The sequence below is a fragment of the Coturnix japonica genome, chromosome 2 (genome assembly GCF_054131305.1).
Source record: "Coturnix japonica strain WE chromosome 2, WE-NBRP24, whole genome shotgun sequence".
Taxonomy (NCBI): domain Eukaryota; kingdom Metazoa; phylum Chordata; class Aves; order Galliformes; family Phasianidae; genus Coturnix; species Coturnix japonica.
Genome location: NC_140664.1, coordinates 107,248,522 through 107,275,613, shown reverse-complemented (window position 1 = coordinate 107,275,613; position 27,092 = coordinate 107,248,522). Strand labels below are relative to the sequence as shown.

The 27,092-nt window shown below is 37.7% G+C and overlaps 1 protein-coding gene across 11 annotated transcripts in view; it reads right to left on the bottom strand.

The window, feature by feature from the left end:
• The window catches only part of SATB1 (SATB homeobox 1), a 92,619-nt gene that overhangs the window by 46,965 nt on the left and 18,562 nt on the right, over positions 1–27,092 (bottom strand). For 5 of the 11 annotated variants that reach the window (XM_015853822.3, XM_085538424.1, XM_015853820.3 and 2 more), the window contains exons 2-5: positions 22,926–23,161; positions 18,866–19,042; positions 17,855–17,981; positions 17,004–17,127 (exon numbers count right to left, since the gene is read on the bottom strand). In XM_015853822.3, the coding sequence (XP_015709308.1) occupies positions 17,004–17,127; positions 17,855–17,981; positions 18,866–19,042; positions 22,926–23,136 (639 nt within the window). In that variant the 5' untranslated portion in view covers positions 23,137–23,161. Of the gene's footprint in view, positions 1–17,003; positions 17,128–17,854; positions 17,982–18,865; positions 19,043–22,925; positions 23,162–25,576; positions 25,834–25,894; positions 25,965–26,056; positions 26,573–27,092 lie in introns of those variants that run through there. The other 6 variants (XM_015853819.3, XM_085538421.1, XM_015853818.3 and 3 more) reach the window with 4 other exon arrangements.

Below are 27,092 nucleotides of genomic sequence, written 5' to 3'. Positions count from 1 at the left end.
TTTCTAACACAATACTCAGTAGCATGCTATTTGTGGAGTCTCAGAACTGCTAGAGTGAGGCAGTATAACTGATGCCAAATGTGGATACCCAATACGCATCAGGCAGTTATTTTAATGTTTCTCTGAATCACTAAAGTTCTTACCATTCCTTGATATTAATCTGGCATTTCTGAAATTAACTATAAGCCTTTTGACAGTGGTATAAAAGGAGATTGAAATCTTAATAGACTTTAGCCTGAATGACCTGAACTGAGCTCAGTTAAACCCAACTTCAATTTTCAGCATAATAGCAATATCATTAATGTCCAGTACTTACAAAATCATTGTTTAAACTATTTTACAGATTACACCACTTTAAACATGGGCCCACAATATGTAAGGTGTGATTAAAAATGTCCTGTGAATCTGAATTCTACTACAAACTCTATGAAGGCACAGTTACTGTACATGCAAAACATGTAGATCTGCTCGTGCAAAATGGAGAACTGCAAGGGTTCTCCATTTAGGATAACATAGGCCATTTTCCTATTGGGGATTAAGCACATTTTGTGGATGCCATTTAGATTTCAAGGTTGTTTTCTCTTATTTTACTTTAGCTACTTCAGATGCCTTCTCCTGCTCAGGTAACTTTGGTAAGTATGGAAACACGTTGACTGATAATAATTTTAGGAAATTACCTACTGCCAGTGGATCTAGGATTTCCTATTTCTCACTTCCATGTCATTTTCCAAAGGAGATATGACAATGAAATGTTTGTCTCTAACATCCTCTGCTTCTTCAGAAATAAATTTAATGCACTTAATTTATTTTACAATCAAACAGGGGACTAGTCTGTTTAAACAACACTACTAGGAATTTTGCCTTCTCTGACAGAGTGTGAATCTGAGACTATGATGGCTAATAATGGGATTTTACTCCATACCTTCTAAGAAGATTAAAAAAACAAAACAAAACAAAACAAACAAACGAACAAACAAAAACAAAACAAAAGCCATAGACATTATCTTCGTGTTTTAAAATGAAAATTATTCTCCTTTTTCTTTGACACTCACGCAAACTTTCAAGTGATATTACCTACGCTAAGAATCCTCATCAGGAGGAATCAATGATTTATTTACTAATTCACTGAAGGCAAAATTTTACAAGCCAGATAAAATATTACTACATTGTTAACTCAGAAAATAACTTGACAACAGTGAATTTCATTGTTTCTATTCTTTATTTATTATCTTCTCATCAAAGCTGTGGTTATATCAGTGCAAAGAGATGCACTTTGCTGTAGAAATTCCTTTATAATTCCTACTGCTGTATAATATCTATATGTTTTTAGCGGCAGTTTATATATATATAGATTCCCACTATGCTTACAGTTTAGAATTGAGTATCAGACCCTCTGAGTTGGTGGTATTCAGAGATCCACCCTCTAGACTATAGGCATACTAACATTTTCCTTATTTCCCTTGTCTTTACATATGAGAAGTTCCCAGTGTCTAGTCTTATGCATACTGATGATCAAAGAATGGCTGTAATTGCAACACATATTAAGGTGCCATTGAACATAGTTATTCCTTATCTGTGAGACACAGAGGCATACCCTTTCCATGTACAAGGATGACGAATATAAATGCATCATACAAATATCAGGCGCATTCGAACGCTTCACATTCATCGGTCAATCTCATTTCTTTTTCACACGTCGACAAGAAAATTGATAGAAGGCAAAACCTGGTCACAGCTCCTCAGTCTTAACACATCTCCCAGAAGTTTACCCTTGAAAGCAAGTTGCAAGACTTCAAGATCACAAATTTCCCTCTCCCCTCAGACACTGAGATTTTAGTCCTGCTCTGAGAATCAGAAGATCTAGTCTGAAATGGTGCCACCTTCACAGAAATCCCACTATTCTGGAATGATACCATCTGTTGCAGCCCAAGTGCTCTTTTTTTAGCCAAATAAGTTAATTATAATCAGGCATCCAACAACTGTGTGGAGGTAGGGGTAGAATTTGTTGCAAAGTTCAAGCTGAGGTTTGTTTCATGTAGCTTGAACTGAAACCCATTCTCTAAGGGTTAATAAATATCAGTGATTTGAAAAACAGGCACCATAATTTCTTAGATAAATTGGGGAAAGACGTTACCTCTCAAGCAGGATTCTTTTCCTATGTCCATCAAATAAAAACTGATAAGACAGCAGTATCAAACACCTTTGGTGCTGTGACAGAAGCTAAGGGAAGGAGCATCCTGCATGGCAGGGGAAGGACCTGTGTGTTTCTTGCTGGCTGGTCAAGTCAGCCAGTCATGGGTGCTAAAGGGAGGGATTTCACAGACATTTTCCCCAGCACTGTTCTCTGACCAGGTGAATCACTGTTCGATCGTCACTAAAAGTATACCGTTGTCCTTTTTTGCAAACCAACAAAAACAATGTTAATCAGGTTAATTCAATCATCTAAACCAAAACTGTTCATGCTTTTCTGCCAAATCAACCAACCACAGCAAAATCTGTTATCAGTGATTGCTCAGCTTACAGTCAAAAAAGCTTTTAACCCCCACAGTCCCAAAACTTCCCCTAAATAACCTTAAAATTGTTTTTATATGGGCAGAATGAGGTTGTTTTCATGCCTCATGAAGGGGCAGTTGGGCTGCAGTATTTACACAGAACAAACACATACTGACACAGACTTAGTAGAGAGAAAGAGCAGTTTCCAAAAACAACTCAGCTGAATTAGATACTGGAGATTCCTCTGCAAATGAAGCACTCCCCTCAGAAGGAACATCATAAACCAAACTTATTTAGGCCTTTCAGGTTGTTTAACTAGGAAAAAAATCCAAGCTTTTTTGCAACTCATTCATTGGTGTTTAAAGCTTCAAGCCTGCTCAGTGAAAGGGGCAAGGGCTGCAACAACTTATTTACACAATTATCTAAATACGATTAAACAGCTGATGGACAAATATTAAACTGGAAAATGTATAGTCATTTCAGCTTAATGTAATCCTCTTTCTGTAAACACCCAAGATGATTTTTTTCAACCAGAACAGTCCTGACATCTCATAAGCCTAAGGGTGAATAGCAAGAGATTGTTTTTGATAGTTATAAATATTCAAAAGACATGCAGACCATCTGCTTTCATAATACAGGTAAAGCAAGACTGAAATGGTGACTGCTGTATAAAAATGGTTCTTTTAACAAAGTCTTCCTCTCCTCGAAAACTATAAAGACAGATGTCAAAAACTGTTTACACAGGGTAATCAGGAGCGTGCAAAATGTAATATTCCTTTTACACACAGTGCTTGCTAAAGAGATTTTTTTTCTTTTTCTTCCCATCTGTGTGTTGCAACACATTTCTACAAGTTAAAAACATTTTTTCAAACAGAGATCTCATGAATACCCAAAAACATGCTATCTGGTTTCTGAATGCTAATTAATTTCAACTAAGGAATCTGATTTTTTTTTTCTGTAGGAAGGAATGCATGCTTTTGAAATGGAGCACTTCAACAATAACAGCCACTGAAAACAGAACACCCCGCAAGTTTAATTTTGCACTAGTTTGACACTGGCTATTTTCACAACTGCTTTGCATTCAAACCCGCATCTGCTAAATCTGGCTATAAGACACAAGGAGCTATTCTCCTGCTTTCCAAAGGGGATTTTATTTATGTTTTACTATTTATCAAGATTTCAGTATAAAGCTTTGTAACATCATAATGGTTTTGTCAAGTGATAAGTAGAAGGTACCTTGTCTTCCTAGCAGAATATGAACAGTGCTGTCCATAAACCTTACAGTCAATTTTCAGAGCTGAAACACTAATCTTGACAGTAACCTTTTAATATATTATATTAATGGCAGAGAGGCATTAAGCACCTTTTTTTATAATTCTCAATAAAATGAACATTTACTGAACAATCTGTCAAACTACTGGCTCAATTTTTGAAAGCCAAACTTTTAAGGCTCTATCCTATTTTCTCTCCCATAAATCCTTCACTTTACAACAGCAGGATAGCATTTTCCAGTCCTGCAACCCTAGCATGCCTTTAAAAAAAAAAAAAAAAAAAAAAAGGGAAAGGGAAAGGGAAAGGGAAAGGGAAAGGGAAAGGGAAAGGGAAAGGGAAAGGGAAAGGGAAAGGGAAAGGGAAAGGGAAAGGGAAAGGGAAAGGGAAAGGGAAAGGGAAAGGGAAAGGGAAAGGGAAAGGGAAAGGGAAAGGGAAAGGGAAAGGGAAAGGGAAAGGGAAAGGGAAAGGGAAAGGGAAAGGGAAAGGAAGGAAGGAAGGAAGGAAGGAAGGAAGGAAGGAAGGAAGGAAGGAAGGAAGGAAGGAAGGAAGGAAGGAAGGAAGGAAGGAAGGAAGGAAGGAAGGAAGAAAATGTTATCAGTCTTTGTCCCTAGACTTAGTTTGAATAGTGAGAAAGTTGCAGAGCAGAACTTCTAGATTTGGGTGGGAGGAGAGATCTTTTCTCAAAGGATAGATGAACCTTGTTTCCCTAGTTTTGGCTTCTATCAGTCGGGGTTTTGTTTGTTTGTTTAGTTTGTTTGCTTGTTGTTGCTTTTTACATAGAAATTGAAACATCAGTTTTTATAAAAGCTGAACTCTGAGGAGTCTTTCTTTCTTTCATTCTCAGGAGACCTTACGTCAGCATTTTTCAGATGAGAATGAACACTCAAGCACCAACTGGATAACATAAGATTATCCCCAAATCAAAGATTTTAGCCCGTGTGTGCCTCTGCCTGTCCACATACTGCAAAAACCCAAACAGGGCAAAACATTGTTCCTGGTGCTGTAGTATGGCACAGAACCATCACCTGCCACATCAGGTAAAACCAGACCTGAAGCTCAAAAACATCCAGTCACCAGCTGTGGTTTAGACAAGGAATCACAAAATAGATGGCTTAATTGCAGATGAAGAACAATGTTAAATTTGCTGGTCCTAGAATTCCTTTATTGTTAAAGTAACGCAATGGAATTTGTTGGCGTATGCCTTATAAACACGTAGAATAAGGAAAAAAAAATAACAACAACAACAAAACAGAACAAAAACACAGATGGACAGAGCAGAAAAAAACCCTTTGTTTGTGCCTTTGGCACTGCACTTGGATGGCTATCTGACCTCTATACTGCTGCCAGGGTCAGGAGAATTAAGGATTTGCATGGCAAATGCTGGTCATACAAGTTAAAAACTGCCTAAAGGTGTATTTCAAATGATGACAAAAGCTTTCTTTCTACTACACAAGCACTTTTTTCCTCCTTTCTCTTGTCTTTATATAGTATATATGGTTTCCTGCTCCTTTTCTGTCTTCTTATATGGCCTTTAAGAATTCTAAAAGCACACTTTAATATAAACATTCAGCTACATTGAATATGATGAAGATTACAAAAAGATTCTCAATAAACTGTATGTATATAAATATATCCCCACACCAGAAGATTTCGAAATACAGAGATGAGGATTCAGCATCTGAAGGAACGGATCCCTGCATTAACGTTTGCCACTTGGTAAAATAAAATTCCTAGCTGTTGCATGACCAAGCAGCTTTCCCCAATGTTTTCTTAGCATCTCCCACTAATGGATATAAATAAAACTCAAACAAGAAACTGCTTCCCAGGATACTAATCTTACATTTACAAAGGATAAAATCTTAAGAAAGAGAAAGATAGGTAGGTGGGAAATGTTAATTCAGATCTGAAATGACTTTCTAACTGCTTTACAAGCTGTATGTCATAGTGCCCAACACTTCAACAAAATATAAAAAGAAGAAATAAAAAAGGAAAAAGTCGTAACCTCTACCTGTAAAAGATAAGGAGATGTAAGTTGTTTTAGTTTTCACTGTCAGATGTCCAACACGAATCCTTACAAGCATCCTGATTTTTATTGCACACCTTGTAAATACTAAGTACTTAGTAGTAAAAATATGGATAAAACTTAAAATGTAAAATAGTCAAAATTTAATAAGTTAATGCTTGGTTTAATCCACTGAATGAAAACATCCCTGTAGTTTGTGGGGTGTATTATTATGCCCTAAGAATTTGATTCACTGGTGTCTGCAGGAAAAGCTCTGAAGCCAGAGAGCTCCATGGGTAAAGCAAGCACTATCCATTTTAGTCAGGAATCTGACTGAAATACTTGTAGGAAGTAACAGGGTTCCTTTGCACTGCTGCTTTTGCTTAAATTGGGAATGCACATCTTCAGGTGCCTGTCCCTGTCACTCCCACTTTGGTGCCCATCACAAAGCCATCTTTGAGTACAGAGGTAGATTTTCTGCCAGATGAAGCTAACCCCATGAAGCTCCAACCACAGAGAGTGCTTTGAGTCCATGGGGCCGGAGTAGATCTATTCCAGGATAAGTTCCATCCCTCCTCCTCAGCCCTGGAATACGATGACAGAGATCCTTCCCTCAAGCATTTCCCTTTCCCAGCTGCTGCTCCTGCACCAGACAGAAGCACAGTGCAATATAGACAAGGTAAATCACCATTTCTCATGCAAGAATGAAGGCTGGGTTTTGGTGGGGTCTTGGAAATCAGATTAAACTGGTGGAAAACAGAAATGAGATACAATTTCCATCTTCCTCTCAAGTGGATTGCTTTTATTTCTAACAAATCTCTTTTAACCAGGTCAGATTGCTTCTGACTTGCTTCCTATCTAGAAAAGATAGTCCTAATGCACATGCTTCCTAATGTAAATGCTTTGTGTGGCAGGTGACATTTTAGATCTATTAATGCATTAAATGCAGCTTTTGGTAAGCAAAATATTTCCACAAAAATAAAACAAATCACAAATTTTCCTGATAGAGATGCAGATAATCTATCTTCAATGAACCAAAATGGTGATTTTCCACTACAGTTTTCATAAAACGCGGTTCAAAACTGCTTAGCATTATCCACCGTGTTATGGAAGATTTCCTTGCTGGGAAATAGGACATGATTTTCAGCAAGTCTCTTCTCGGATTCCACTGTTCTGCTAGGCAAAGCATCAGATGTCTGGCATGAAGTTGAGCCCTAAGGCATAATGTCCAGACAAGAAGTCATCAGACTCAGTAGCACTAACAGTTGCCTTGCTCAATTTCTTTTGGTGTTTAGGATAAGTCCTTTCTTTGATCTCTTTCCTTTTCCTACAGAAGATTTTGCAGATTTTTAAAGCCAAACGGGACAATTTTGAGAATCTATTTGGACTCCACATAAAAACAGAGCCTAGAAGTTCATCCAGCAGTTACTGAATTTGGATAAGTTACCTGTGGCTGAGTTAGAGTAAACATCAGATATTGATCTGAAAACTACTTGTGCTGGATCTTTCACCACATCCCATGATAATCTGTTTCACTAGATGAGTACTATTTTTTTTTTTTTTTTAAATGCATGACTAGCTTTTAGTTTGCACTTTATTGATTTCAGCTCCCAGCTTCTCTCATGCCTTTGATTGCTTAAATACCCCTCTAGTGCCAAATGCAACATCCCCTGCCTATCTTTTGTTTAAATGGTTAAGTGTCAGATTTATCGTTTCAGGCCTTGTGCCACTTTATGAGCCACTCATACTTCTGATTATTCTTAATTGTACAGGCCCCAGTTCATGAGGATATTTTTCTTGTTAAAAATACATGAACAAATTTTCTTGTTCTGGGGGAGGAAAAAAAAGTAAAGAATTACCAAAGAAGGAAAAAAAGGAGTTATAGCGTGAAATTTGCTATAGATTCTTAACTTCTGCTTGGTAAAATCATATGCAGGTGACACTTTAAGCAGCTGTGCGAGACAAGGTACTAGTTTATCCTCTGCATTGCTGCTTTCCACTGACAAGAGTTTGTGAGAAGTCAAGATGCTCTGAAGAGTACATAAAAATATGCAAAGCTTGATAATCTTGAAAGAGAAATGTTCCAGCTAGCTTCTGTGTGGAACAGGCACGTGCACTTTGAGGTTCCATTCATTCAAAAATTATCCTAGATAAGGTTTTGCACACAAATCTCCTTACAAAATGTGCAGAATTGGGCACACAGCTTTAAAAGCCTGGGGACATACTAGCTGGCAAGTATGTTATGGTGGGATTTTACTGGGATACATACAGAAATACAAAATCCCACAATTCTGAGAGAGTACAGATATACTGATTTAAACACACATGGTAAATTTAAAGAATTGAAATCTCTCCCTCTAGAAAGGACATAAACACTGATGTCCTTCACATGTATCTCAGTTTTTCACCATCGCAAAATCCACCCTTCTCTACAGTAGCTTGCCGAAAAGTAACAAATCCTTCAGAAAGATGGCAAAAGCAGAAACATGTTTGACTTTAGAGAAGCTCCTCTGCCTCCTAGCACATAGGTAATCATTCCTCACAAACTTACAAAGAACCGTAACTCTCAGTGTGGGAAAATAAATAAATAATAACCTGGAAAAATGAAGAAATGTGAATTTGTGAGGAAAGTTTGAGAGCCTTTCATGTGCTCCTATTCCTGGAGAAGAGAATTCTTTCTTTTTGACTCTGTTATTCCAGTCCTGGAGTGAGGCAGGTCTGAGGCTGCTGCTGTCCTGAAAAACCTGTCTTCTGATAACCGCTGCAAGGCACCAGGGGAACCTGATACTGTTTGCGCTGTTCTTGAAGCGTCCCAGGAAAGGGAGACAAAAGTCTCCCTCGCCTTAGGTTTTCCTAAATTATTATTAATTAAAAAGAGAAGAAAAAGGAAGGGGGTGGGGGGAAGAAGCAAGCTTTCAGAGTTTTGCTCAGGGTCTTTTTGTGAAACATGTCTCTTTTCTTCTGTGTTGTGAGTAGAGCCAAGAATTGTACAAGTCCGTTCTAACAAAGTGAGAGGTGCTCATCCTGTAGCATCACCTCTCAATAAGTGGGTCCTGCTTCACTCTCATTCCTGTCTGCTACCAGAGCATTACGAATTCAAGCAGTTTTCTCCAGACAGATCTTTATGCCTCCACTGCGTGCACTGACGCAGGCATACCTCAGCTTTAAATCTGCTGACAGCAACGCTCCAGCACCTACGGAATTTGTTCAGCTTTTGGGTAGGTTTTATAACCGCACTGATATCCATGCCTCCCACCACCACTAGTAATAACTGAACCAGTCATGGAAGGTCTCTGCAAACCCATCGCAGCAGTGATTAAGATGTAGACATACGTATCTACTTGCCCCTTAAATAGAAGGCTTAATTGGCGATGTGGATAGCCGTTTGCTAATGGACAGAAATTAAACTCCATTTAATTCCTGAGCAGACACTTTCAATGCACAAGGTTTACCACACATTTGGAGCGGGGAGAGGGGGGAGGAAGGAATGAGCTGCACGCACGACTCTCCCTACCTCTGACAATCACCGAGGAAAAGCAACATGAGGACCAGAATGGCATAAGTGTGGCAGGTGTGAATTGACCTGCACTGGCAAAGCTGTGAGCTGGGAAACTTGCAAATCACATGGTTGTGCAATACTTGGCTCCAGTCAGTGCTATCATGTTCTTTATAAAAAAATAAAAAAATCTTAAAGACGTGTACGTCAAGTTAAGGGATTAACTGTCAAGTGACATTACCGAAACAGAGACAATATATTTCTTTATTGTTAATGAAATTCAGTTAAAAGTGAAGGAAGTGATAAAGAAAGTACTGTATTGTAATGTATTTTACATAAGAACGTAATATAGAAAGGGAAATGCAATTAAATCTTAATGTGGACTTTTTTATTTTTAGTTTATCATCTGGTTTACATTTTGAGCCCCTTTGCAGCAGTAAATTATGCTGGCATTTCTTAGGGAATAGCTGCCATGTTAATTTAGTTTAATAAAATAACTGATAGAGAAAAGGGGGAAAAGAAGCATGAAGAGACAGTACCCCCTCCCCCCCCCCACACACACACACATACTTCTCCTTATCTTTAGCTACGTATTCAAATGCTTTCTATATGAATTGTCCGTGGTCCAACTCCAGCACCATGTAATAATACAATACATTACAACACAGTACAATACAATCTTGGATTTCTGTAGCGCCCTTCATGCAAGCATCCCAGGGTGCTTTACAATCATTATGAGTTAAAATTAAAACTGAAGCACATACAATTCCTAATAGAATCGTTTTAAAAATGCTAAACAGAACAAATAACTTTTAAGTCTAGATTTAAAAGTCCCAACAGCCAGAGCTTTCCTTACTTCAATTGGCAATGAGCTCCAAAGCTAGGGAGCAAAGCGACTAAAGGCTCTCTCATGTTATGTTAAAGGATCTCTCATGTTGTTTATACTTGTGCAGTACTCTGCAGCCAACAATTTGCCAATAGCAAGAAGAAAAAGACTTATTTGCAATCTTGTTTTAAAGAACGTTGGAGGAATGGCTTGTTAACCCTCTAATAAAGTTACGGAAAGAAAAATCAGGGTTTATACTCAGCCATGACTGCATTAAGCAGCATGAATGAATGAATACAGGATTCTGTTTTATATACATATATATATATGTATATATAAAAGTAAGAACACCACAGCAAATATTTTTGATGAAAGCTATTTCATCTAACTTTCTCAAGACCGCCAAAGGAGCGAAGACAGAAGCTGGGTAGGGCTCAGATTGACAATACATACCCATTACAGAATGAAAACAGATTTGAAGAAAACACATCATGTTCCTTTTTTTGTTCTGTCACTTCCCTGAAACTTAATGGTCGTACGGTACAGATAACCACTTACGTGACGCAGTTTGAAAAACTGCTGACCTATAACATCAAGTCTGCACACAAAGTGGGGAAGATTGTCACAGAACTTTTACTCCCTTAGAAAAAAGCATGACTTCTGTACTTTGTCCACATGAAAACTTAGGAGATAGTTGCTTGTTTCTTCATACAGCTGACTCAAAGTGAAAAAATAAAATGATGAAATCAACACTACTCCCATCTCAGTATTGGACTTCTTTTCAGGAGCAGAAACACTTGACCTCACGACAGCACAGATGGATACTAAGATTGACACGTTACAGAGTTCTCTGAACTCAGAAACTGCACTTGCTTGAGAAGCATTAAGTGCTGACATCACAGTTGTTTTTAAAAAGGGGCTTTAATATCTTCATTGTAGCTAAACTGAATGTAGATGCAGAATGCCTTTTCTAGTATCTGCTACCCAAACAATCTGATGGGTACAACTGCAAAAGCAAGAGCACTTAGGCTTATCTAATGAACAACAATCAATGATTAAAAGATTAAGCAATATGAATTTTGAACTCAGCTCACTGCCCTCAACAGAAATACAACACTAGTGAGGTCAACAAACAGCACATGAAGTGTATGTATCCCATATAGAAAAGTTATTTTAAGATTGCATACAAAAAGAAAATTTGAGCATCTAGAGAAAGTCCTTAAAATCAGTGTACCTCTAAAGGTTCACCTTGTGGGCTTCCAGCACCACAAGAACAAACTCTGCTACTTGTCCTTATGCAGAAGCTGCAACAGAGCAGCCCATGCAAGGCTAACATCATGATCAAAGCTCACCCTCCCCCATCCCACCAGTAATAGGTTCTGCAACTCATTCCAAGTGCCCATCCTATAAGGATGACTGAAAATCCTGGGCACAAATTTTAATAGTTAATTGAAAACGTTGTAAAAAATCTCAATATCTCATCAGCTAAAAGAGACATCAGAGGGAATGCTCTGGAGCATCTGCGAGTGGGTTGGAAAGGACCTGCCTGCCAAGACCTGAGCCCAGGCCCTCAAGGATTTACTTCCCCAAAATAATTAATGACATCTTCAAAACCTAAACTACAGTAACTTCTAAAGTAGAAAAAGGAGCTACATTCCTTACTGGGGTTATTAATTACTAGGTGGAGGGGAGAGGGAAGGAGTGCAGGCAGAAGGAGGAGATGAAGAGAGGAAAAGAGAAAGGAAGTACAAGCAACAAAAAGCCCAACTACTTGGTCTCAGGTCTAGGCAGGTAAAATTGAAAGGGGAAGGCAGAAACCACTTTCCAGTTTCGTGAAGAAATAATTAAAAAATGCTCATAAACACATGGATTTTGGCAACTCTTAATAGCTCATTCCTTGGTTATTTATAGGTCTGGAAATTTTAATTTTAGTAACGGTAACTTTTTTGGGTTGTGACGGGGGTGGATGTTCAGATATTTAGAAAAGCAGCCAGGAAAGGTGAGAGGATTTCCATATCTCTATCATGCTGCTTGTTTGCTTTGACCGCCAGGTACATTCAGATCAGGTAAACTGAGAAACACCGATGTTGCGAGCAAGATTTCTTCCTGGCATGTCTGCCAGATCACATAAAAACCCGCATGATATCTGCATAAAACAGCATGCAAATTCAGGGCAGGATATTTGAACAGAGAGCAAGGTATGTGATATACATCGTGCTCATGTCATATGCCTGCAATCACTCACTACAGGATGGAATTTTGCTCAAAATGCAGTCAAGATGTCTATATTTATCACAAGTGCAGAACTATTCAGACTTCAGTATCATACCAGTACTTGTTCTGTGGGAGCACGCATTTTACGGAATATATCCCTCCCTGATCATTTACTGCAGAATTATGTAAAAGACACTGGGGTGGGGGGGGAGGAAGCTAATTGCAACACACAAACATTTTCAAAATAAATGTAAAGAATAACACAATATATATATAAATTACTGTGTACATAAGTATCACAGATGGAAATATTCATGTCTCCAACTATATTAAAAATATTAATCTATGAGATTTTACTATACATCAGTCCTAGAATTTCTCTTCCATAATGCACTGGCTATCGGTTGCCTTGAAAGTGAGGCTAGGTATTCAGAGCTTCAAAGGACATGCAAGACAGAAGAAAAAAAGAAAAGCAAAAAATGGACTTTGTGTTCTGGGATGTTAAGAGGAAGACTAGTATACCTTTCTTCACAAGTGCTTTTACAGTGTCTCAATAAAACAAAGAAGTGAAAATCTCAAACCTGTTTGTGAATACTAACAGCAATCACTTTGAAAATCTTTTTGTAGGAAAAAAAAAAAAAAATTGGTAAGATAATATTAGTTGGAAAGTCGATGTCATTTGATCACTGCCATATTCTCAAAGCGCTACCCAGATACTAATTAATCTCTACCACCTCTTAGTTTGGTGGGTGAATTGTTATCTCCCTGCCTTGGAAAGGTGACAGAAACTCAAGATAAGGGGTACATCTAAATCTAAGATCATACAAAAAGTTTGTTCCAAAATTAACAAATAAATTTCTAATTTTTGTGTGCATGTGCATATATATGCAAACACATTCACATAAAGAGAAAATGAGTCAATAGAAAAATAATGAACCCCTAAAAATCCTTATAAATAACAACATAGGGTCTGGAATATTTCAGTTATTTTAGACTTCAGCACCAAAACCTAAAACAGAGCAAAACTGCGAAAATGAAGTGCAAAAATACTAGAACTAAGGCTGAACAGAGAGATGGTAGGAGTAACATTAAATAAGTGCAAGAGACCCCACTGCCTGATCACTTTAGAGCAGCTCGCATGAGGTAGAGTACAGCTTCGCTGTATGGCACTGAAAATAAAACTGAAGGTAGAAAATTTCCTTATAACTCTTAAGAAACTAAAGAATAAAAACAAGAGGGAAACAAGATCTTAGCCACTTGTGAGATGCACAGGTTTAATGGGATGCACAAGATTTCTGGAAACTGAGCCCTGGATTAAATTCCAAGTCACCCTTCCCCATCAAAAGAGATCTGGAAAGGAAGCAGAAATGAAGCTAGCCATGCATATCAAACACAGGAAGTCTTTTAACCAACACTAGGCATGTGCTGGTAGTCTCTAGCAACAATATCTGCAAATCTGAGGAAAAGAAGCGAAATACACTACAGCACATAATCCAGAAAAGATTCAGCTTTTCCATGCTGAATCTGTAGCACCTTTCTACTTTGTTTTCCGAGTATTAAAAAAAAAAAAAAGAATAATAATAAAAATAAGTCTCCAGACTTATGCTCTTGATTTCACGGCAGCTGAGAGCTGTGCATTTGCTTCAGCCTTTCTCAAGTCCATGGGAATTCCGTGTGATGTGCGCTCCAACAGCAAGTGGTAAACCTGGTCATCACAGGATGGCCATGGCAGTCTCAGCATGAGACAGCTGAAGTAACTTCAATAGAGCTTGACTATTCAGCACTCCTAACAGAAGAGTCAAAGTGGCATTTTACTGAGAAAGGCATTAAGTGTTTCTATCTGTACACCCCAAGGTTATAGTTTGACATGAAAACAAATGCAGAAAAAATAAAAATAAAATCACTCAAGTACAAGTTGCTTTTAAATTTTCTAGAGTCTTCCTTGTTGTTCTGCGTTCAAGACACTAAATACACTTGTGCTAGAAAAAATACTTTGCTCACTATTACTGCAGTTCATAGATTATCAGTATTCTACATAAAAATAATGAACAAATTTCTAATATAAAAAGGCAAGGAGAATTAAAAGAAAAAGGTAAAGAAAAATATTTTGCTCAGTATTTTTGCAGTTCATAGATTATTAATATTCTACATAAAAAAGAGCAATTTTCTAACATAAAGATGCAATGTGAATTAAAAGGAAAAAACAAAAACAAACAAACAAACAAAAAAACAGGTAAATTGTAAGTGAGGATGATGATTCTGTCTGTCTTTCATCTTTCATGCTTAAATTGAGCTCCAGAGATACCACTACCACACACTGAGCACAGAAGCTTACATACTCCAACAAACCCATTCGTACCTATACAAAACAAGGTACCACTAATGACAGTGACAGAAAACGATAACTAATCTCATTTCCACTTTGAGTCATTTTCCTGTGGTTAATAAATTATATCCATAACAGTGTTAATAACTTATGGTACAGCGCCATTGCATTAGTTTGCATTTGTGATGGAGCACTTCATATGGCATTATCCATGCCCATGAAAGTACACACAAGAGACTATTGGTCTTCTCTTAGAAGAATTTAATGCTGGTATTTTGACAAATCCTTTAAGAACATGCTGCTTTCCACCTTGTCCCTTGCACTTCTCACCTCTGATACAGCAGCACAGCACTGCGGACAATTCACAAACTTGAATATGTTTAATAAAACAGACACTTTCAAACCTGCCTGCATAGCAACAATATACAATTAGTCATTGGTTAAGAAAGACAGGAAGTATTCACATCAATTTAGTCATCTGAAAAGGACACTGTTGGATCACCACATCTTCCTGCAAGCTCCCAGAGAGAAACAGGAAGATTTAGATCAACTAATGGGCTTTTGACCAAGCATTTATTCTTCAAAAAAAAAATTAAGACAAAATAAATGTATTTTAATTTAATTTGATGTGGTCTTTAAAGAAATGGACTACCAAACAAAGAAAGAAACAAACAAACCTTAAATTCCTAAGAAAGCCAACCACTGCAGCACCAGTAAAGATAAACAGATGACAAAAATACTAAGCATGCCTCAAACCACATAAAGATATCTTTAAATATATTATTTTACGCACACAAAAAAAAGAGTGCAAAATAATATACAAACATCCTCAAATCAGAATTCCATAATTTGTGGTTTCCTTTAATCTCAGATGCTGTCTTAGGAATAGTTACTAGGCAAGGCGGGTTTTGTCCATTAAAATTATGATATTAAAAAAAAAAAATTTTTTTTTAATTGATTTCTTTAAATTCTTTTTAAAATAGTAATTACTGGAATCTCTCCAGTAGCATGACGCTGTCATGAACAAAGCACTTATTTTAAAAACTGTTTTTCTGCTTTATAACTGCATCATCTACGTATATACACAAGATTTCTATATGAAACCATATGCCAACATATACAAGAAATATTCCATCTTTGTACAACTTACTGGCTTTCCATCAGTCTAAAGTAAAAATTAACACTAATAACAAAATTGAAAAAAATACCAAATTACGTGCAGACTCTGAGAGCTAGAACTGCAAAAGCTCGCAAGCTTTTATAATAGGTATGAGCAAGATAACTTTGCAGATGTATCACTGAAATGGTTTGCAACCAGTGAAGATAATTTTGATTATTTCCACTTCAAAACTTCCTATATTGGAGCCACATCACTGAAAACAATCTAACCATGGGGGAAAAAAAAGAGTGATGGGAAAACAGCCTGCTAATATATCTGCTGGAAAAACAGAGAGAGTCAGGTCCTCTGCAGATTAACTGAAGTCTTTCAGAAACCACTACTGCAATATTCCTAGCAAAAGAAAAAAAATCTCCATAAAAATAACTTGTCTTCCTTATTCTTCTCCCTAACACAATTTGGGTCATATAGTTGAAATTCTCAAATTTTGTATCTACTGCATCACAAGAAAATACAAATTGAAATCTAAACGGTAACAGTAAATACAAAGTTCCCACCACAGTACCGCTGACTTCCATACTGTGTAGAAAAAGGAGTTGCTCTCTCATAGTAATTTGACAAAACAACAACAAAGAAACAATAATATGACTAAGGCTTCAAGGAAGCATTGGTTCAACATTTAACAACGCATAAATAGAGATTTCATTTTTTGTTTAGATCTATTTTGATTAGAACTAATAAATGGCTGATTTTCCTTTGGTTGTTTGCAACAACAACATATCATCCAAAGAGCTTTATTTTTCATTCCCCTCTTATACAGCATGCCAACAACTGTCTCATTTTATGAATTAGCATTTAAAACTACTGCAGGTTATCTAACAAGCATTCAGATTCAGTAGTACTTTTGACAGCAGTAAGTAGAGAGTCTTTTAACATCTTGAACACATGTGCTTGAAAAAAGTAGTTACATCAAAGCAGTTCAAAGACTGAAGACAAAAACCAGTTAAAATCCAGTTTGCCGTGAGACAATTTTGGTGTGGTGTAAACAGCCTTTCTTAACTCCCCATGGGAAACGTTGTAAGACTACGTTCAAAATGAATCAAGCATATTTATAAAGATCATGAAGTGGTCAAATGAATTTGCATTTTTGGCAGATTTGCTCCACAGATACTACTTGCTGCAGTCTGTAGAAATCTCAAATCTCACATCAGTGTTGCCGATAGTGCTTTATTATTTATTACACGTTATGCTAAGTACCTGTGAAAGGGGACATTCCTTGGCCAATGAACTCTGGTTCATATCCTTCAGTAAGTCCTTCAGAGCATTTCTTACTGTCGTGTGAGACCATTGTTCAGGAGGCAAGTCTTCTAGTTTAGGGCAACTATTTGAAACACAGATTAGAAAAGGGATTATTACAAGATTGCATCCTGCTGCAGAACATTCCTTTAAGACAGACAGATTTCATTTTGCGCATCAAGCAGATGCATCTGGAGATTGCTCTCGGTCTCCTGATTGTTCCGATTAGTTAATTACTTTATACAACACATCTGCTGTATTGATGCATGAATTATACATCAGCTGCATGTGGCGACTATTTTTTCATGTTACTTCTACCTTCCTGCTCTGATGCGCTTGGTAAAACAATTTAAGGTGTAATGCTTTCTCACGACTGATCATGAAAAGCATTAATATATTAACCATTTTTTCCTTTTTTGTTGCCACAAAATTTAAGAACCTAGAAAGCAACAATAAGTGCAAGCAAGTCATTCTTTTACAAAATGCACACAGATGGTACTGTTCATGATATGCAAAAATATTTTTCTCTTAAGTAAACTTTATGTAAAATGCCTTCTTGTAATGCATCATTTAATTGACTAAAATGCAATATAGTTTTAATGAGATATCCAAAGAAAATCTATGTATCAGAGCTATAAAAGTTTTCTGCAATAGTATGCTGTAAGTTAAAGAAGAATTAGGGTAACTAAAAGGGAATTTAGATAAGCCTCTGTACTTAGAGCACATGGCACAGCGGGAATTAAATACAAGCAATATTAACCTGAAGAGCAGACAAATAACAGTTCACTTCCCAGAACTGGTACTCAACTTACCTGTGTAGCTGGATTTTCAGTGTGACCACATGATACACATCTTGCAACATGTCTGCTACTGTAGCATCAGGGGCATCTGTCACATAAGAGAGTGGAACTGGATTCCACTTTCCAACCTGGATAAGCCCTGTGTGTATATAAATATATACATTATTTTTTGTAAGGGGAGGGAGGGCAAGAAGGAAAGTAAAAAGGAAAAAATAATAAATAATTAAAAAAAAAAAAAAAGTTATTTACCTGTTTATTCCTAGGAGCAAAAAGAAATACCTAATTCTAACAAAATCATCACTTTTGTTTCTAGCCTTGGACATCTGGCACAATAAACTATCAGAAAAGCAGCTCCCCCAAATTCCTCTCCCCCTCCCCCAACATCAGCAAGGATGTTCTGTATCTATATTATGAAATTATAGAACTGCATTACAGTAGAGAACCTTTTAATATGTACAGAAGCATATTTTCTCAAGTACCCACAAATCCAATAGGACATGATATAATAGCTGCCATTCTTAATAAATTATAAAGGATTTTGCAATGCAAAGACTGAGTTAAAAATAATAATAGTACTTTGCAGTCTATAAAATGACAATGAACAAAATAAAAGATACAGAGCTGGATATTCAGTCATAAATGCAAGTTGACTCTCAACAGTCCATCTGCTCAAATATGCTTTACACTTCCTTGTGGATCCTCAGTGGAGCAGATTATTAAGGTCAATAAGCATACTAATGATTCAGTTGAAGTCTTTTTTTCTTAAAAAAAAAAAATAAAGAAAGAAAAAGAAAAAAGAAAAAAGAAAGAAAGCAAAAAGACCCTACCTCAACATTCCACACAAATGAACTATACATTAACTAAACAAAAATGCATTAAGGAAAGAAACAAAAAGATGAAGATAAAATCTGCTAGAAGTTTAACAAGTGAGACTTGCATTGCATTCTTGAAAGAAATCCTGCCCCTCCCCCACAGCCCCACAAACTAACACAATTCATTGTACAGTTTCATCACCTTATTTACCTTTAGCTTGGGCAGCAGAGCTGTGAGAATATCCAAGGGATAGCAATGCCATTTCGATCAGTTGGTTGAAAAGCATGTCCTTCCTCACCAGCACAAATTCTGCATGCTCCTCCTTAGAATCGTACTCGATAGTATTTTCATAATGTTCCACTACACAGAAAACTGGAAGCATACTTCCTGTAAAAATATATATAATAATAATAATAAATTTCACATATTAAACTGAAGTAATAGTAGAGTCTGTGGGTCTACAAAGCATTATGTAAATAAAACCTGTATGAACAGGCAGATGAGGCATCAGGAATCATCACAAATATTTGATAAACATAATCCCGGCGTCCTTTCCCCTCGCCCTCCTTCAAAAAGATAAAGTTCTGCAAAACATCACTCTCTATGAAAAGCAGAAATGCAAATTTTTCTTCCTCAGTGGGATACAGATGAAGAAATTACCTGCTATAAGAATCACAAGGTTAACTGAAGAGAAGTTGATTCTCTCTGTCCTGCCTGATTTGTTGTGAGTAGCAGGCAGCACGAGAACCTAAATACACACTGCAGATGTCTTCAGTGTGAGCCATTTTAGTACCAGCCACATAATTTTGTTCGTTAACACTAAAACTTTCTCAGTTCTGCCAAAAATATTTCATTACCTTCAACATCGAGAACAAATCACCTCGCATGTTATACATTCACTCTGAAAAGGGCACCCAAGGAAACAAGGCAAAAGTTAACGCTAATTCATGCCTCATTCATTAAGTGCACTTCAGCACTACTTTCACTTGCATCTTTAAGAAACAAATCATGATTCCAATGCCGTTTTAAGGAGCATACCTGCAGTTCAGGCTTTTTTCCCCACCGTTGCCTCATATGCGCATTCAACATTCCTGCTATTCACTGCTATTTCGGTATGCCTGAAACCAATTACTAATTTCCAGTTTCGTAGCATCTCATGACAGACCCTTCCCTCTGCCTCTGAGCTGAATATTAAGAATACAACTTCTTTCCCTTCCTTTTTATTTATTGTTTTTTAAATTCCTTCTTGATAGCAGGCAGAATTACTAACCAACAACCCAGGCTGTTTTAGGGAAGACAACATCCCTCCCAGCAGCCAGATTTCCAGACTTGGAAAAAACCACCTTTCCCTTCCTCCAGCCTATAAAGGGCACGTTATCCCACAGCCTCAGGTTCAGCCCTGTCCCAGGATAGAATCTCCCTGAGACAGAAAACCAAAGGGTTAAAAGCAGATGTACCGAACCGCCTTATGGCAGCCTGCCAGAGGGGTATCATCTTTAGCATAAATGATGACAAGGGTTATTTTAACAGGGCACCCAGGAACTCCAATTAGTCCTACAATGTTAATGCCTCTATAACCACTGCCCTCTAGACTGACAGAGCCTCCTAGCCTGCTCTGGTGCACAAGGCATCCTGCAGCTGAGAAAGGAGATTTACTGTTGACAACAGAAATGCTTTAAGATCACGTCTGTTGATTTGTGCTCGAACATTCAGCAAGAAATCACAGTAAAAAAAGATATGTTTTAAGCTTGTATATTTAAACTACATCTGTTCACCAGAGAGTCAATCTCTGGCAAACAAACCCCTTCAGGCTTGCAGGAAAAATCTCACAAACTCACTCCAATTTGCCCAATAGGCTCAGCATGAAAGACAGGACTAAAGGCTTGCCAATATTTAGGCAGTGCAGGAAGGAGGGCTATTTGGTGGGGGGGTTTCATGTTTTGTTTTTTTTGTTTTTTGTTATTTGTCTTTTTGTCTTTTTTTGTTGTTGTTTGTTTGATTGTTTGTTTTTCCTTAATTTTATTTTTTTTAAAATCTCATTGAGACTGGTCAGGAAGGGAAAAAAAGACCAAAGCAAAAGCAGTACATGCAAACTGGCGATTTCTTCATTGCTTTTAATTAAGCTGTAGAGAGCTTTCCAAAACATACACACGCACTTCATCTGCAAAAAGGTCTTGTTTCCCCCTCCCCTTCACACTCTCACAATTGATGTTTCACCCACTAACATCTGACTGAAAGAAAGGGCTCAAAATTCTTAAGTAGTTTCACTGCTAATACCTGAAGATCAAAAGTAAACAAAACCTTCATTTTAAAAAACAGGGCATACACACTCAAAAACAGCTGAGACAGATTTGTCCTTTTCCTTATCAGTTGCTACAAATCAGGTTATGATCAGATAAAGCTAGCAATGCACAGGTACTGTTCTGTGTGTCAGCACACTTTTTGACATGTATGTGCTCCTAAGACTTAAAGCATTCCAAAAAAAAAAATGTACTCTAAACAGCACAGGAGAAGCTCCTGGCCAAATTCCTATGTCCGGTGTAGCTTATCAGAGCTGGATCCTGGTAGCACGACACAGGTATCATCTGACTACAAACCAAGCTACTAAATCTTTTAGCAAACTGTCACTCGTGTCCTTCTGTTAATGTGAAAAATGTTGTACAGGAGAGCACAACCTTAGCTGGCTGATCTCTCCTGCTAGTACTTGGCAAGACCTCCAATTGCAGCAACTTCATAACCTTCTAGTATTAAAGGGGAGAGCACTGGTCAGTGCTCGCTGCTAAAAATACAGCATGATTTAAACCTGAAGGCAGTGTTAGAGCTTTTGCTGAAGGTTTATGAGTCTGTGTAAACAGCACGTCTACCATAAGGAGCAGTGAAGTCTGTAGAATCCTTGTCTAAAACTGTCCTGGCATTAAAGTTTGCTGTGCAAATATCACATAATACCAGAGACAGCTGAAATCTCCTATTTAGGAATTTATGGAACTTATATGTTTGCAGGCGTCAGAAAGTCCTTTTTATATAGCCCCACTGCTTCACTGTACAATATTAATGCACTCTGCTTGAAAAGCCGTAATAAATTATATTTTTAATGCTCCTACCCTGGCTTTCTTAAGATGCGTACATTCTTGGCAAACAATCAATAAATAGGGTAATCATGAGCAGAGGCCAAAGAATTTGCTGAAGTGCTGTTTTGCCATTTTTAATAGATAAAGATCTAACAATACGGACTGCTGTGTCTGTTCATCTCAGGATCAATATATTCTTTGTTTTCGCCAAACCAAGGAAAAAATAAATGATTGTACGATAAATGTTATGCGTCAGACACAATGAAATTCCTCTGCCTTCTAACTTTGTGCATTTTAGAGTCTTGGTTGCATTTTGCACTTAGCTTAGCAAACACAAGAAAAATCTGGATTATAAACATGTACCGACTACACAGAAGTAAAGGCTGCTTTAACACACCTGCAAAATTACATACAGCATGGTTTTATTTAAATTAGCAAGCCTACAGAATGTGGTAAAAAGAAAAAGCAGGAGGTTTACATATTTCAGTATTCAAATTTTATAGATTTTTGTCCATTGAAAGTATTTTTAAGGCAAACAAAAAGCCATCCATATACAAACACCAGTGATTCTAAACATGCCTTTTCCTTGTGTAAATGTCTAATTACTGCAAACCAGCCACTGAAAAATATGACACCCAAGTTGTTCATTGTTCAATAATGAATTGTACTTAAGAAAATAAACTGCGAAGACTGACATCATAAATGACTTTTCCAATGTGATACCTCAAGATTTCCACACTCTCTTTAAAAAAAAAAAAAAAAAAAAAAAAAAAACAACTTGCAGATGTTATGGAAATACTGCTGTCCTCCCAAGATTAAACCATCGTTCAGAGGAAAGGTGAGAATTTGTTTTGAGGGTTCAGTCTTTATTCTTACAGATTTACGCGTTTCTGAGCCCAACACTTACTCAAAGAATTAATGCATTATATTACTTCTATTTCAATGTGGGAATTTGCTTTAATCAGGACAGCTAGCCTTTACCTTAGCAAAAATCAGACTCCACCCTGTAAAGCAAGACGCTCCACCCAAGCATGAAGCTTACATTTCCCAAATGTGATTTATATCAGAGTTGGGAATATATAGTATTTTCAAATGGAGATTTAATCCTGAAATATAAATGAAGTAGAATCCACAAAAGTATGCTTCCCCTCACAAATATTATAATTCATATTTCTCAAATGCAGAATTAAAAAAAGTGTTACCTTTTCTAATATTAGTTTTCATCAGGTGTCCAGAGTGTTTTAAAGGCACTCCTTGCATTTTAGTTCCTGTACTTCCAAGTCTTCCTCTTCCTAATGGGCTCCCATTCTGTTCCAAGCGCGCAATTTTGGCTGGTGGACCCTTCGGATCGCTTACATTGTTAGACATTTCTGAATGTTCTTTCCCCTGAGTTGCCTCGTTCAAATGATCCATACTCAGTCCCGCCTCTAAAGATCACCTGCCATGATTCAAAAAAAATATATGTTGTACACGTGTGCGCATATGTATACGTACACAGCCTGCACATGTACAGTGATCTATATGCATCATAAGCACATAAGGAAGAACAAATAACTATTTTAAACAAGGTAGAAGATGCCTTAAAAAACAAAAAACAAACAACACAAAAACTTCTCCAAAAAAAATGACCCCGTGCCCCAGTTTACAGAGAGATTACAGCATAATCTGATGGAATTACTTTTTACAAGCCAACTACAGTACCCTTTTATTAAAACCTTCACAGATATTCTTATAAATCTGACAGAGACTAAGACTCATAGAAATGATGACGTTTGTCAAGATACGTGCTCCAACACAGCTATTGTTACAAATCGCACAGGAAGGTTTGTTATCAATCCTGGCTGGTTTTGTTGTGTTACGAAAAACGAAGGGGAGAGACAGAGAAAGAAACAGATTCCAATGAAACTATTGTCAAACTACTTGATAAAAAAAAAAAAAAATGGATGCACAACAACAGGGAGATCGTTCAAACTTTACCTGAGGAAGCAACAGATTTGTTACTGAAGTAGAACATTGTCCATTTACAACTTCCCTCCCACACTTTAAAAATAAAAATTAGAAGAGAATTTAACATTTAACTTTGGAAAAGAGCGTTGAGAGGCGGTTGCTTTGAGTTGCCTGATTGATTTTTAGGGAAAGTTCAACAACTTCTGCAAAGTTTAAGATAAGCATACGAAGAATTCTTAAGGCATTAGGCTTTAATTGTTAGATAGAACAGTCTCTTATTTTTAGTTTATATTTTAAATCTAAGCGGGAAAAAAAGGCAGCATCTTACAAAACACAGCGCTGAAAAGAATATATACATATGATATATATACATTGTGATATATATATACATATCACAATTTCAACAGGACTTTTGAAAGCCTTAAATACAAAGAATATCACGATGATGTGGAGTTACCTACTCACACAGCTATATGAAACCCAAATTCGGAAGTAATTTCGTAATTTGTTATTGAAATGTGTATGTTAGCTTGCCTGTATTTCCCTTTTCACAAACTTTCGCAATCACAGTCCGTGACTAACAATTCCAGTTAAGTCACTAAAAATCCCCCTCACCTAGAACATAACGGAGTAAGTTTCAAGGATTTTTGCCACTCATCAGAATCTATTTTACCAAGTACAGGGGCCATCAATTGCTGACAAGCGAGACATCTTTCAGGTTATGATTTCATTCATCAATACTGTTATGATTGTCAGGGATTTTAGCCTGCCTTTCTCTAACAGAGAAAGAAGTGACTGCGCTGACAATTGCACCATGCATATAAGATAATCACTAAGGACAGGTGACTAGACATTAATTTATCAACTAGTATTTACATTACTGAGCGCAGCTACTAATACAGGGGAAGTTCTGTTTAGAAAGACTGGTGTGAATCTGATAATTGCTACTTTCTTTCAGTTGCCTAGTAATTCAGCACGTTTTCTGCACATTCAATTGCAAAGCTATTAAAGCCTAAACATCTCGGGATTTTTTTCATATATATTACTCTATGTCATTGGTATATACAGCAATGACAATTCCATAAGCTGTTTTTTCTTGTGTGAACACTGCACTGCTTTTCCCGATAGAGTGAGGAAGGAGGTAATATATTAATCTGAACGTTTACAAGCAACCTAAAGAATGCAAGAGAACAGTCAAAGTTTAGAAAAATCATTATTTTTCCTTGCGGTCTAAGGTGACACACTAAGGATTCCCATTCATCGCAATCCCATCTGCTTTAGGTCGCATGTCTCATTAACGGGAAACGTGCCTATTTTAGCCACTTTGGGAAGAGTATTCCTTTTTTACTGTGTTAACTGCAGCCCAAGGAGAAAATTACAGTCTCAAACCCTTAACATCTTTTGATGTTTCTGACGATGCTGATATGCTACAGAGCTGCTTTTCTGGTCCCTCTCAAGAATTAGAGGATTGAAAATTTAAAAAAATAAAATAAAATTAAAATAAAAGGGGAGGGGGGGATAAACAACAGCAAAAAAGCCTCAAACAAGAAAATCCTCCTCACTTTTGGCAACTTCTGAAGTACTGTAATGCACTGAGGCTCTTTGCTACAAAAAGTATCTAGTCATCATGAGTCAGAATCGCACTCCATCATGTACAGTGCATAAAAGTGATGGATCGCTGCTCAGTTACTGCCCCGACTGCAACCCAACCACCAAATGGGTCATTTCGCTCGGCCTCGGAATACCCACCCATCGGCATCCTTTCCCCGCTTAGTCATCTTGTAAAAAGCTTTATGTTACAAAGCAAAATTACATGCACATAAAACACCTAATTTACTCATTTAAACTCCATGCCCAAGGCTAAAGTTCACTGAAACCTCAGCGTGGAATAGTGATGAGCACCAACCAGCGGGGCCTGCCCAGGGAGAGGGCTGCAGGGAGCAACTATTCTCCGCTCCGCTGCCAGGCCGACTGTCCCCGGCTCTCGCATTCAGGCATCTCTCCCAACTACAAGTTCTCAGCACGGGCGTTCGGGGCCGAGCACAATTTCGAGGCACGGTTTCCCAGCGCCCAGGCGCACCGCGCAATTTCTGAATGGGAGCCGGCCGGGGTCCCCTTTTGTCGCGACGCTATTCTCCCGGTTCTTTCTCTCCTCCCGAACCAGCCCCCTCCCCATTCGTTTCCCCTCCTCTTCCCTCCCTCCCCCATAAAACCCCATAATCACATTTGAGAGAAGCTCCGCACTTATCCGTTCCATATGGCTCTCGCGATCCAGGCCAAGCTTTCGCTGTGACCTTTTAAAGAGACAAAGAAGCAAAGTACTTATCTAGAAACAGAAACACTGCAGTTTTCGGAGTGAAATTAGCAAAACCGACCCGAAACTCACCACTTCAAAACTTGACAGCATATAAATAACAAAAACAAAGGAGGTTTCCTTTGCAGCCCGAGCTCTTGAGGAGGAAGAAGTTCGAGAGTGATGTTTTCCTAGGTCCCCCCCTTTCTGGGGGGCGCGGGGGGCAGCAGACCTGAGACTACTTCCCCTAATATTCTTTTTTGTTGTTGTTTTTCTCTTGTTTTCTTGTTGCTATTTTCCTTTTGGCGGGGAGGGGCAAAAATAGGTAGCGAGAAACAGAGTAGCCATGAGCAAAAATGGCAATGGACAAAAAAATAATAATAAAAATAAAAAAATAAAAGTCTATATTAAATATCTTTTGAGAGAGCGGCGAAGGAAGGAGCTGAAGAGCAATTGATCAGACAAGTGCTCAAAATTCAGGATAATCATAAAAATAAGAATAAAGTAGCAGGTTTAAATGGAGGTGGGAGGTGACTTAAGTCTGGCTGTCCTTTCAAAAATAAAATCAATGCAAGTGAGAGAGGGGGGTATTAGGAAAAAAAAAAAAAATCAAAGCCAAGAAAAAAAAGAAAAAAAAAAGAAAAAGGCAGCTTTTCTATCCAGTGTGAAGAGCAGAAAGTCTACTTCTAGGTTGTCACTTACACTATTATTCTCCAATAGGCACCCAGAGGAGCAGCACACACAGAAGGAGCCCGCTCCCCTCCCCCTCCGCAGAAATACACACCGTAACAGCCCCCAAACTTTCTGCGGAAACCTCAGCCTCGCAGATCGCTACTGGAGATTAAAAAGAAAAAAAAAAGAAAAAGAAAAAGAAAAAAAATGAAAGGAAGAAAAGAAGAAGAAAAAAAGTGTCGAGAAAATCGCAGAAAAAAAAGGCACTAAAACGCCACTTTTAATCTCGCCTTTGCGGTCCCGGGAGGAAAGGAAAAAAAAGAAAATGCAGAGAGGAGGACCTGTCTCCTCTCATTTACCGGGGGCTGCTGTGGGAGCGGGGGGAGCGCAGAGAGAGGAGGGAGAGAAAGCGCGGAGGGAGGAAGGAAGCACCCAGCAGCACCACTACAAAAAGTGA